General features: G+C 41.4%; 2 protein-coding genes across 2 annotated transcripts; one reads left to right on the forward strand and one right to left on the reverse strand.

The window, feature by feature from the left end:
* The first annotated feature begins 2610 nt into the window (after positions 1-2610).
* Positions 2611-4393, forward strand: svbp (small vasohibin binding protein). Its single transcript, XM_070902768.1, has 3 exons — positions 2611-2713; positions 3344-3488; positions 3644-4393. Exons 2-3 carry the CDS (start codon positions 3375-3377, stop codon positions 3728-3730), a joined length of 201 nt encoding a protein of 66 aa, XP_070758869.1. The 5' UTR covers positions 2611-2713; positions 3344-3374; the 3' UTR covers positions 3731-4393.
* A 2009-nt stretch (positions 4394-6402) lies between these two features.
* On the reverse strand, positions 6403-10844 carry fbxo2 (F-box protein 2). The gene is made up of 6 exons (XM_070903007.1): positions 10781-10844; positions 9829-9894; positions 8216-8342; positions 7463-7555; positions 7238-7376; positions 6403-6893 (listed from the first exon to the last, which is right to left on the reverse strand). Exons 2-6 carry the CDS (start codon positions 9863-9865, stop codon positions 6759-6761), a joined length of 531 nt encoding a protein of 176 aa, XP_070759108.1. The 5' UTR covers positions 9866-9894; positions 10781-10844; the 3' UTR covers positions 6403-6758.
* Between the last annotated feature and the right edge of the window lie 1699 nt (positions 10845-12543).

The following is a 12543-nucleotide window of genomic DNA, read 5'->3' on the forward strand; positions in this document are numbered from 1 at the left end:
TAATGCACTGAAGAGGTGCCCTGAGGGGAGTCAGCACAGTATGTGAGGGTGTATGGTCTGAGTAGCGCTTGTCTGTTAACTGCTGTAAATCAAAAATGAAAGTAGGGGGTGGTGGGGCACTTAGAAAACAGTTTGATCATCTGAATATTTTATTTTTCCAAATAAACAGGTGTGGGGATCAGGCTTAGTGACACTAAAGACTTCAGCTGGACCAAAGCAGTGGAGGCTCTCCTGTCGGACTTTCCAAGCGCATCAGGTCAATGTTGAATGATGTCACAGGCCCAGAAATAATTTTGTTACTGTAATGCAAACTCCTGCATACTCTAATGAGAATAACTGGACTATCAGACAAGGGCGACACCTTGTGGTCAAACCTACTGTAGTTGGAGACAGTAGGCAGCTTTAAATGAATTGACGGTACAATTCCACTCTTTCCTGCTGCTGCTTTTGTTTGGAAAACCTCTAGAGCCACCCTCCAACCCGGTGGTCATTCATTCATCATTATCCATCCTGCTGATGTTGCATGTTAAGACTGAGCTATTGCTCAATTCCAAAAAGAAAGATATTTAGAGCTTTATTGCTTATTATCTAGATGTAATGTCAAACGTGGCAACATCTCTTGCAAAGATTGAGTTCACCCAAAAAGGCCTGATATTTAGCGATGCAAATTGTGGTTTGAATTGATAAGGTTTTGAGGTATCCATCTCCCATCCATTTTTCCCACCTCCACAGCAATGAAATATAAGTAAGCAGCAAAAGTTCCCCAAAACAATGTCTTGGTCTCTCAGTTCACAGAGTTTACTGTTGACAATTTTCACTGTATTTTCTGAGACAAACCAAAGATAGTTTGGTAATTTCAGATTAGCGGAAGGTGAACATCCTCTCATTAATACTATACACATACATATATACATTAATATTATTTAAACACATTTACCCATTGATGCGTGCTCTTTTAACCTTATTGTGAAGTCCAGTATACTGTATGAAATGTAAAGAACTTGAGATTGGTGCAATTATGAAACTGAACAGAGGAGAAAAAAAACAGATATGCCTAAAAATCATTTATTATTAATGATGTTTTTGTTCATACATTAATTTGTAGACAAGGGAAAGCATGAGTCAGTCAGGGCAGAATTAAAGTTCAGTTCATTGGATGGTAGTAATGTGAAGTTACGTTTTTAGTAAACCATCGTACCAGGGTCCAGTTGTGGGGGTGCAGCGTGAGCCTCCAGTTAAAGCCTTAAACCCACAACGGGCCAATGGAGGACCGTAAACGTTGCTATTGGATCTAGGTCAAAGGTCAATAGAAAAAAAGATGGCATTTGAGTATTTCTGGGGGCAAAAATACAACTTTATTCACTGATTTTGGTGAAACTGGATCATATTTTACTCAGAAAAGTACCTCCTAGGAGAGTTCTCAAACATAGTTGTACGGTGTAAATAAACCTCAGTTCAAGTTTCTATTTTATTGTCAGATGTAAGGGCAGAGTATTTATACATCACGGCAATCAGCTGAAAGTCTTGTGGCTCTTCACAGATCCCTTCTCGCTCCTCTGAGCAGAAATAAGAGCTTGGGGAAGATGGCGGACCGATACAAGCAAGGAGCAAGGAGCAAGGAAATAGACTTGAAATGTTCTCCATTTCTCATATCTGATATACCAAGTGCAAACTACATTACATTACACATCATGTATCAAATGAGATAGTTTGAAGTTGTCTTACTGTACAGTTTTTGATTTTCAAATGTGCAGAAATGATCAATGTGTTATAATGCAATTTGAGGCGACTTTCCTTTTTATTTTCTCAAAAACGGTGCAGTCAAACTATATATATATATATATATAAATATGCTTTTATATTTGGGATTGGGATTTTGAGAAAGTTATGGTATTTTCCAGGTAAACCATTGTGTGCCGCTGTTTGTACGTCATTCATGTTATTCTTGTGTGCTGGTCTTTCCTTGCCCACGAACCGTCGTTGACATGTAAGACCTGCTGTAAGCACCTAGACTAGACAAATTTGGGCATTCATTATAGTACAGCTTTTGTACCGCAGTCTTTCTTCACCAAAGAACTAATAAGGAATTTCGCCCAAACTCAGAAATACTCCGAAAGAATGGCCTCTTACTCTCCTTATGAGCCTTTGGCCTCTTTGATCCATGCTTGCAAATAATAATAAACACAGAGGTGTCGTCTTTTATAGATGGTAAGGACTGATTTCTGATTGAAGAGTACAAAGAAGTTTCATGAGAGATTCATAATTATGCAAGTCATTTCCATTACCTGTGAATAGGTGTTTTCTTTTTGTTTGTTTTTTTGTTTTGTGAGTGCGAGAGAATTTTGCAAACAAAATGGTCATTTTGGCCAGTGACTCTCAGTTCAGGCCTGTGTGTGAACTGTTTGAAAAATGTAACTTCTGAATCGGATAAATGTGTTCAAGCAAATGAGAAAGACTGTAATCTCTGAGCCGCCCGCCGGAGCAGAAGGTGGCGGTAATGCACCTAATGTGCTGGTTGCCAACCGCCGAGAAAAACGGAGCCGGAACCTTTGTACAAACGCTTCGCGACTCACTGCGGAACTCGGATTTGTTTATTGGTGACACCTAAGGAACAGCTGTGTGGTAGCCAGTACCTGACGTTAGCTACAGCCTCGCCGGCTAACGTAACGTCAGTCTCATTATATTACTGTTTTCCTCCTTTTGTATTTCAAGGGTAAGTGCCTCATTGTCATCTGGAAATAAAATTGTATTCGGAATGTTACTCTGCTAAAAAGAAAAGTAGCCAAACGGCTAAGCTAGCTAACATTAACATTATATGTTAACTGGGCAAATATGTGAGTCTCTCGACTAGCTAGCGTTTAAGTTACCAGGGTAGCAGCTCCTAGACGTTAAGTACTGAGCAGAAAAGTATTTCCTAGCTGGGAAGCGTAACTTAGCTAACGTGTCCTAGAAAACACCGTTTAAATAGTATTAGCCAAATACTATTTTTCCTAGTGGCGCTGACGTTACTGTCAGAGTGGTAGCTTAAATGTCCTGAAAGTAAATTCTCCTCTTGGCTGCACAATAGCACAAGGTAGTACAAGCTTAAAGACCTGTAATGACCTGTCACGATCTGCTCTCCTATTCAACACACACATCAAGGACTCTCAGCATCGCTTATTGTAGCTAGTTATACATCCAGAAATCCAGATGTTGTTAAATCGCACGTAAGTTAGCTACCTTTAGCTGTTTCTGTTTGCTAGCAGTATGCCAGTTATGGTACTTCAATTGAAGGTCTTGGTCTTGTATGTGGGGTTTAGCTAAAAACAGAAACCTCAATGTTGTCTTATCTCAAACCTCCCAGGTTGATTGGGGGGGGGGGGAGGGCAGTCACCATGGAGCCTGCCTGCCGTAAAGACAAGCCAAAGCTGAACTCCACCCCAACCAGGGGAGACCGAGCCAAGCAGAAATCTGCTCAGCAAGAGCTCAAGCAACGGCAGAGAGCAGAGGTGACCGACGCCACTATTTTTAAACCTGGCGCTGTACGCTATCCTCGTCCCAGAGAGGCTTTGTTCTCGTAGTGTTTCAAATGCATTGTATGTCACGTTACTTCGCACTCCTGTATAATCAACTGCGTCTACTTTCGCTCCGTCTTTATGCACAGATTTATGCCCTGAACAAGGTGATGACAGAGCTGGAGCAGCAGCAGTTTGAGGCCTTTTGCAAACAGATGCAGTCACAAGGAGAATGACGAGTCCCGCCTATTCTGCCTTCCTCTTTCACCTGGACCACGACCTGCCACGCTCCCAAAAACACCATGTACGCACCACCACTGAACGCTAATGGTCATTCATGTGACAATCTTCACTCTTGTTTTTTTTTTTTACTGACTCTGTAACCTGAATATGCCAGACAGTATTGTTTATAATAAATAAGCTGACCTGATTCATAACTGCAAGCATTGTGGGTAATGTGTCCAAAGAGGAACATCAGGAAGTAGATTTCCCACAGACACATCAGGTTACTGGCGTTTCCTTTGCTTTAAAGTCAACTTTTGTTACATTTATGCAACGGTTAAACTCGGCTTGCACCTGACTTTGAGGTTGACCAGGTCTGACCTGGTCTGACCTGGTCAGACAATGAATCAAAACAGCCGAGAACATTATAACCATCAACATGTGTAGATGTGAATGAAGCTGCATTAAGTTGTTTTTTTTTTTCTAATCAAGATTTTTAACTAATGCAGACTCCGCACAAAGACACTTGCAACTGTGCAATGAGGCTTAGGTAGTTGTGGTCTCATATGCGTGCAAGGGAAAATCAAATCTGTAATGCTTCTTGTTCAGAAGTGCTGCAGTAAATGCACACATTATTGTGCAGTGCTACAGTGAATTATTAATAAATGCATTTTCCAAAAAGCCTATATTAAATATATACAATATTTTTGTTGACAGAAAATACGAATGTACATTATTGGCGTAGTTAAGGCCCAGTGTCACTGTGAGCTCATGTGTTTTTAACTTCTTGTTTTCTTTTACCTTATTTGGATCAGGTGGACATGTTCTCATACCTGAACCTTGTCACGTTTCTCAGTTATTCTCCTCTTGTATCATCCCACCAATGCGCGTATCACTCGAGTAGATTGTCTAAGAGCCAAACTTTTTGAAGCATCAGTGACGTTTGGAGCTTCCGACGCCATCGGCCACGTGGTATTCTTCGCTTGACACAAGCTTGTTGGCCCTGTGATCTAAATGATGCGGCGCTACACTGTCTTAACATGACAACGCGGCCACGATGAAGACAAATATTACACTGCACTGACAAAATACCAGCGGCTGTCAGATGCTGTTGAAAGACTGCAATTCACACTGATTCTAATGGCAGAATGAGAGGTGGTTTTTCAGTGATTCACAAGCATTATATAATGTAGCTTTATATGCCAGTGTTAATGGTGCTCACTTTTAACACTCTTGTAAAGGACATTGTATGCAGTGCCAACTGGCCTGTACATGATATATAATTTTATTGCATTCTATTGTCACATTCACAGGTTTTGCCACCAAAACACCTTCTGTTTATGTCTGATGACTAAAATATTTATAGTTTTTTTTTTCTTTTTTTCCCAATGTGTTTTTATTTCATAGTGTATGCATGTTATCCATATTCTACAGTGAAACAGTATGGTTGCGGCTACATCTCTAATCTCATCTTTCTTTGTAACTCCCGGGCCCTGTTCTTCAAAGATGGCCAAACTAATTCAGACTAACATGTTTTTATCAGGCCAAGATAAACCTGTTGATCCTCATCCCAGACCCCCATTCTTGGTTAGTGGAGAATGCTGCAAAGGTCCAGGCTTATTGGCTTATTGACAGTCAGCAGGACGATGACAAAGGCGTTTTAGGGTGAACCACATGCATGTGAGCTCACTTTCAGATACTAACAGCAAATGGAAAAACAAATGTTCATGTGATTATGACTTTAGACAGGCAACATGCGGGTTATTGTATGACCTGTTGGTGTAATTATCACAATTCAAATTTCATAATGGAGATTTAGCATTTATACACGATGAAACAAAATAAAATGAAAACAAATAAAAGACCAGTGGAGCCAGAATGTGTTGTGTTTAAAACTAAATTAAAGTTTAATAACTGCAGAACTCCCTTTGCTTAAAAGTGTTCATGCTATTAAAGCAGGTTTATAAGAGATTTTAGTAAGGTTTTCATTTTCATAGCAGGTTTACGATTATAACTTAAAAGTCTCTTGCACGTTCACCGTTGTGAAACACTGTGGGGCAAAATAACATCTCTAACAAAGCAGCAACACACAGAAAATGAGAGTGGAATCTGTCGCCCCAGTGCAAGCTCTCAGGGTTCCCAACACACCACACATGTAACTGCCATCGCATCATCATCAGCACTCAGCCAGTCGTATGAATGCTGATCATGGTTTCAAGTAGGGCCGGGCGATGTGGCAGAACATTGCGTTTCATTTCAGTCTAATAATTATCTATCATTTTTAAAGACCTATTTTTAATGAAGACCAGGAGGGGAAAAAAGGTCGACTTGTATTTTGAATTGAACCCGTTCAGCTGGCTAGTGTGGCAAATTTAAAGTTCAATGGTTAAATTGGTTAGTCTTGCACAGCCAGACCTCTCTTGTCTCCAGTGGGGAAATCTTGGATGGAACTGCTCACAACTCAAAGATATTTAAAACTTGATGAGGAGTCATAAGCCAAAACGTTATGTCCAATTTTATAAGCTTATCATATGTTTTTTTTTTTTTATGTAAAATCTTAATTAGTTTAATCTTAAACTGAAAATCAAACAGTCTGCGTATACTTTGTCTCACATCTTCAACCAGATACAGTCCGTTCCCTGTAAATGAGGACAAACCACAACCACACACACCATTGAATTCTGGGTTTAGTTTAGTTACAAGCAGTCATTTTATTATTTTAAAGTTAGTAAAGCAGCCGTGCCACCGTGGTAGAGTTTTTCTTCTTCTTCTTTTTTTTTTTTTTTTTACAGCTTTGTAACTACGGTCTTCTTAGCAGCATTGTGTTTCCACAGCATGTACAGCCTTACGCATAATATGCAGAGGTGTAAGCTAGGTGCATCGGGCAAAGCTGGTCCTCTTGAAACCTCAAAACCTACACTCTGTCACTCACTCTGGAGCCCAGCTATTACTCTGCTTCTCTGTCCCACCTTCCTCTCTCACCTTTCAGTATTCCTAGCCCTTTGGTTCCCTTATTCCTCTCGCTCTTTTTCCTCGTCCCGTTCAGACCTCAACAGTAACGGAGCTCCCGGTGACCCGGACTCCAAACCAGCCGTCCCAGAACTTGGTGTCTTGTCCCCCGTGTTCAAACGAGATATAGCGTATCCCGGGGCCGTAGTCAGAAAATGTATGGCTGACCTGGAGTTCAAACAGAGAGAGAAAAACACTGTTATGTGTACAGCACAAGAAGCCATGGCCACCATCCTTCCATAACCTCAACCAGGTGGTTATTGCTGTAACCGTGATGCCGAAGGTAGCCTAACCTTAACATAGTAGTCATTTTAACCCAGACCACAATGTTTCTCTGACCTTAACTGAGCCTGCGCTCAGACCAACTTCAGCCCTGCCAGAAAAATCGTAGCCCTCTCATTGATTTGAATGTGAATGTGAGTCAGTAGGTCGGTGCAGTGTGGGAGCCGATGCATGGGGCTCTGGCCTGTCCTGCATACCACATGTACTCGAGCACTCCCCTCCCTGCGCACCTGTCTCCACGAGCAGTCTTCACAATCGGGGTCGAGGGTCACTGGCTCAGGTTTGAAGTCCTGCATGACCTCGTGATTCTCATCCAGCAGACTCACGGTCATTTGGTAGGAGCAGCCACAATCCGTCCTCCCACAGTACCTGCAGGATGAGACATCCGTTAATCGGTGGCACGAGTCACTTACAGAAGGCGCGCACATGCATGTCGGCCAGTGAACCTGTTTTACCAGTCTTCCACTGTGATGGCAGGCTGAGCGTCCAACTGCTCGCAAGTGTAACCCTCCTCTAGCAAGTCGATCACCTGTCTCTTCAGACACAGCCTGCGACACACAGTTATCCAGAAACCAGCATGATTTTGCATGGGAATGACAACTCACATGAAAATGAAATATATTAAGTATTAAATAGATGAGAAATAATTGAACTTATTTATTTATAGTTGAATTGGTGTGATAAAATATATTTTCCATTGTTGACTAGTTACAAACACATAATAATAGTCATTTGAATTTGGAGTTTGGGAAAATGTTATCCATATTTCATTTATTCAACTTCCAGACCTTCCTTTTCCTCTTCCCATCCCATATAAAACAATTGAAAAGTTTACCACATTTCTTAAAAGCTCATTTGAACTAATAGATACAGATATAGGTAATATCTGAAATAATAATAAGAAGAACTGTGGTAATCTCTTCATTCCTATTGTATTCATACGGTCTAATAATGATAATGGAACCATTTCCACCTGTTAAGATCTTCTTTCATTTGCGTTTCCAGGGTTTCAAAGTTCTTCTGGATTATAATTCCCAAGTCAATTATTTTATCTAGATTTCATTTCCATTTATACCTATATTCTAAAGCAGAGAAAAGTTGATGTTTTTTTTTACAAAAGTCTACAGAAGGCCAGAAGATCCAGAGTGTAGCTGTGTTGAGCAGATAAATGTAGCCACATGACTACACATACAGCAATAAACACTCACTCAAAGGAGGTTGCAAAGTATTTGGTTACTCCGTCGTTGCAGAAGTCAAAGCCACAGTCTCCCGGCATGTCCTCCACCTTCCACTGACTCCCTCCGTTCTCTGTCAGCTCCCAGAATTCCAGCTGCTCTGGGAGGGAAATGCACAGTCTCAGGCCGACAATAGCAGCATTATGTATTTTCTGTGGCGTACACTATCGAGTTTTAACTGAGTCAAGTTCAATTTCAAGAGCAGCTGTAGTTAAGTTTGACCAGCTGCAAAAGGGGCTCAGGACCCGAAATAATCCAATTTTTCTCCAAATGTAAAAGGTACACTCGAGGATTGAGTGTCAAAGTTGATCAGTTAAAGTTGACTGTTAATAAGTGCATAGTTAACTGCTAATAACCTAATAATTTAACCTTAATAAAGCAACAAAAAAGCTTAGTAAAGGTTTAACAATGACAGAATAGGTGAGTTAGTAAGACTCAATAAAAGAGTTTGTAATGCTATTATGAATAATTATAAGAAACTCATAAGGCTTTTATTAACATATATAAATTGTTTCTTGTAAGTGCTTATGAATGTCTTATAATCTAACAAACGTGTTTATGATACTATTATTAACACTTATATAGTCTTATTAATGCATAATAATGTTAATAAACATCTTATGAGGACTTATTACCTGTTTATTAATGCTTATTACAAGGACCTTGAGCATAGTTCCCAAAATGTCAGACTATTCCTTTGAGAATGAGCATAGAACTAGCTCTGTCTGCAACTCCGTGTGGTTAATACAGTAAGCTACAAATCAATCAATCAATAAACAGTGAGTGATGTTTAGATGACGGCTAATTTCCAGGGTGACAGTCTCGGGTGCAGCCTGTGCAGGCTCATGTGCTCAGATTAACAGATGGCCATTTTTATCTTAATTTTCCTAATCAAATAAAAACATTCCATCTTTTGGCACAGAACCCTCTAGATCTTTGTGCTTGCCATGCTTCCCAAAATACAGCCCGTCATCAGAGGCGGGCAAGTTAATCGCTCATTTTCCAAAACAATCAGTTAGTCTTCATCGTTGAAGTTTTTAATCTCGCAAACGCGGGAAATACTGTTTGAAAACACTTCTGATAAATCCCAAATCTCACCTTGGTGTCGCTTGTCGAAGTTGGTTTTCGAGTGTGGAATGGGGTCATTGTGTCACTTCAACCGAGGTTCTCACCAACCATCTAGCACTAATGGGTGTTTTCTACCCTACAGCCGCACTAGAAAACGTACTTGGATATGGGAACCTTCTGGGACCTTCTGAGTGGATGAGAGTCCCAATTGGGTCTTCCACAACACAGCGATTTTACTTTATACAGCAAAGGTGCACCTGCAGCTTGTTGATCTTCACTAAGACGAAGATTAAATTGCACGGTTCTATATCACGTCTTACTCAGGGGGGACCTGAGTACCTGCTCTGTTACAAACAACATAACTTTTGGCTAACATTCGGATAACAAAATGTAGTGTGATGTAGTTTAGCATACAGGAGTTACATTCATTTCTGACTTGGGGTGGACCCCCAAGAGTAGATCCACCCCTGGTCCGTTAACATAGTTGCAGATCCTCCATGAAGAAAATTACATCTTACCTTCCCCACTGGGGTTCTTCAGCAGGTTTCTAGCCATGATTACAGCTTATACAGAGAAGACGGGACCTGCACAGGAGAAACAGCACATTAGATCAATAATGGTCTCTGCAGTCCGGATCCCATCCACAGCCTCGAATCAGTTCTACACACAAGGATTGTCTTACAATAAAGGCAAACAATTCACTGCTTTCGACTGACTGACATGTTTGAGATCTTTAGTAGAATTTGAAATACATTGGATTTCAACATGTTTGGCTACACAAATATGTCGTCACTGACTGACTCAGCAGAGGGTTCAACTGGGTAGAAGGTCAAATGAGGGTGGACCCAGAGTCCCAAACCGGGCCTGGTCATCTCCACAGATTCCAGACCCAAACACTAATACCCCGTCTGCCAACTCAATGCACAGCAGATGGGGCAAAAGCCGCCCTCTTTACATGCTGAATAGGAGCTATCACAGAGGATCAACCAGTCATCAAACAGACATCAGTCAGCAGGAAAACTGGGGTGGCATGTTGCCAAAGAAACCAGTTCAGTGGCCTTCATTCTTGGCTAGCTGCTAGCTGTGTGTGTGTTCTCATCATCAGTAATGTTTTTTTACACTTTTTCTAACCACTATTAACTCATGGATAGCGTACATACCCGATCATTTTTAGGGTTCAATCAATTTTGTGTCCGTGTTCAGTAGAAATAGCAGTTTTGGCTCTCTGTTGCAGATGTGTCCATGGAGGTCTACTTTACAGATTACAGATTCTTTTCTACAGATTTGTGCACATTAAACACTACTTAGTTGCATATTTGTCCTGCATTTCAAGGCTCCAAACACAAACAGCTGAGTCATCTGCCCCTGCAGGCTCAAAGTCGTAGACATAAAAGATGCATGCTCTTGCTCTACTTTAAATGACACACTCTGCTCTGCATAAATACATAAGACAGCAAATGTTTTACTCACAGCCAGGGGAAGGCAAGCGCAGTCTTCTGTTTTGTCTGTTTCTTTCTCTGACTGATACTTGAGCTCCTCTGCAGTGTAGCGCCCTCGTGACAGTGTGGCTTTTATAGCCAGGGAGCACACACACACACACACACACACACACACACACACACACACACACACACACAGAGAGAGGGAGGGGGGGGGGGAGAAGGAGAGACACAAAACACCCAATCTGCAGGTTGGGAGGGAGCATCCATCCAGCGGAACTCAGCAGAACCACACATGCGCACGCTCAGCAGAAATGTCAGCTAGAGCAAACACATCAACACCAACCGTGGGAGAAAACATGCAGTACTCCGCTTTAAAGGTGAAGTTAACGAAAGGAGCACAAATACAAAACACGTTGGAGCAAATCTGTGCATTTTGCCAGCCTCATAGTCACTCACTGGAGCACCCAAATAATGTTTTCCCCTTCACACACTCAAATCTGCCACCATGTTCCTGCTCAACACCCACTGCTACAGTTATTATTATTGTTGCTATTATTGTCATTACTACCATTACTATTTCTTTGCATCTCTACGTGGAACTTGCATTGCGCTACTGTGTGTTCTCTTTCTCCAAGTTTCCAAGCTTTAATAGGAGCCGAGTTGGGAACATGCATACATTGCTGCTACTGTGTATACGCTACTGTACACCAGTGCTGTGCCAAGATATACGTTCAAAGGGGTTTGGTTGGAAAAAAAAAAAATGGACACAGTGACAGAACGTTGTTGGTGTCTGTTTTGATTTAGCAGTGAAGTTCTATTGCTTCAGTAGACTTTAAAGGCGTACATATCAGGCACAGAATATTTACTATAATATCAAAACAATGCAATTTACTTGCACTGAAGTCGCCATTAACCATGTATATACAGTTGAGGCCATATATTTTTTCAAGTCTGCATATTTCATGTTACCATACATTTCTTTTATTTACTCAAAAAGATTTTCACTGGGTCAAAAGTTTAAATACCCTCTGTTAGTATTTGGTAACATTGCCTTTTAATTGGTTCACTTGTATCAGACGCTCAGGGTAGCCTTCCACAAGCTTCTCACTATACTGTGCCGGAATTTTGGCCCATTCCTCCTGATAGAATTGGTGTAACTCGGTCAGGTTTGTGGGCCTCCTTACTTGGACACCCCTTTTCAGTTCGGCCCACAAATTCTCGATTGGGTTCAGGTCAGGGCTTTGTGATGGCCACTCCAATGCTTTTACCTTGTTGTCTGTGAGCCATTTTGTCACAACTTTGGCCGTATGCTTAGGATCGGTGTCCTGCTGGAAGACCCAATTACAGCCGAGCTTCAAATTTCTAGCTGATGTCTTGAGACGTTCCTTCAGTATTTTCAGGTAATCCTCCATTCTCATGATGCCATCTATTTTCTGGAGTGCACCAGTCCCATTTCTAGCAAAACAACCCCACAACATAATGCTGCCACCACCGTGCTTCACAGTCGGGGGGGTTTTATTATCGGGAAGGAAAGTCTCACCCTATTTTCCTCCACACATAACGCTGATCATTGTGGCCAATTTTTGTCTCACCTGACCAGAGCGCCCTCCTCCAAAAGGCTCTGTCTTTGTCCTGGTGCTCATCCTTGCACAACAGCCTTTCAGGCCTTGGCAATGTAGGGCTCTCTTAATTGTGGATTTAGATAAATTGGTATCCTGTGCTTCCAACTCCTTCACCAGCTCCTTTGTTGTTGTCTTGGGGTTCAGTTGAACCTTTCGTGCCATGGTTCAT

This window comes from Enoplosus armatus, chromosome 3 (assembly GCF_043641665.1).
Source record: "Enoplosus armatus isolate fEnoArm2 chromosome 3, fEnoArm2.hap1, whole genome shotgun sequence".
Taxonomy (NCBI): domain Eukaryota; kingdom Metazoa; phylum Chordata; class Actinopteri; order Centrarchiformes; family Enoplosidae; genus Enoplosus; species Enoplosus armatus.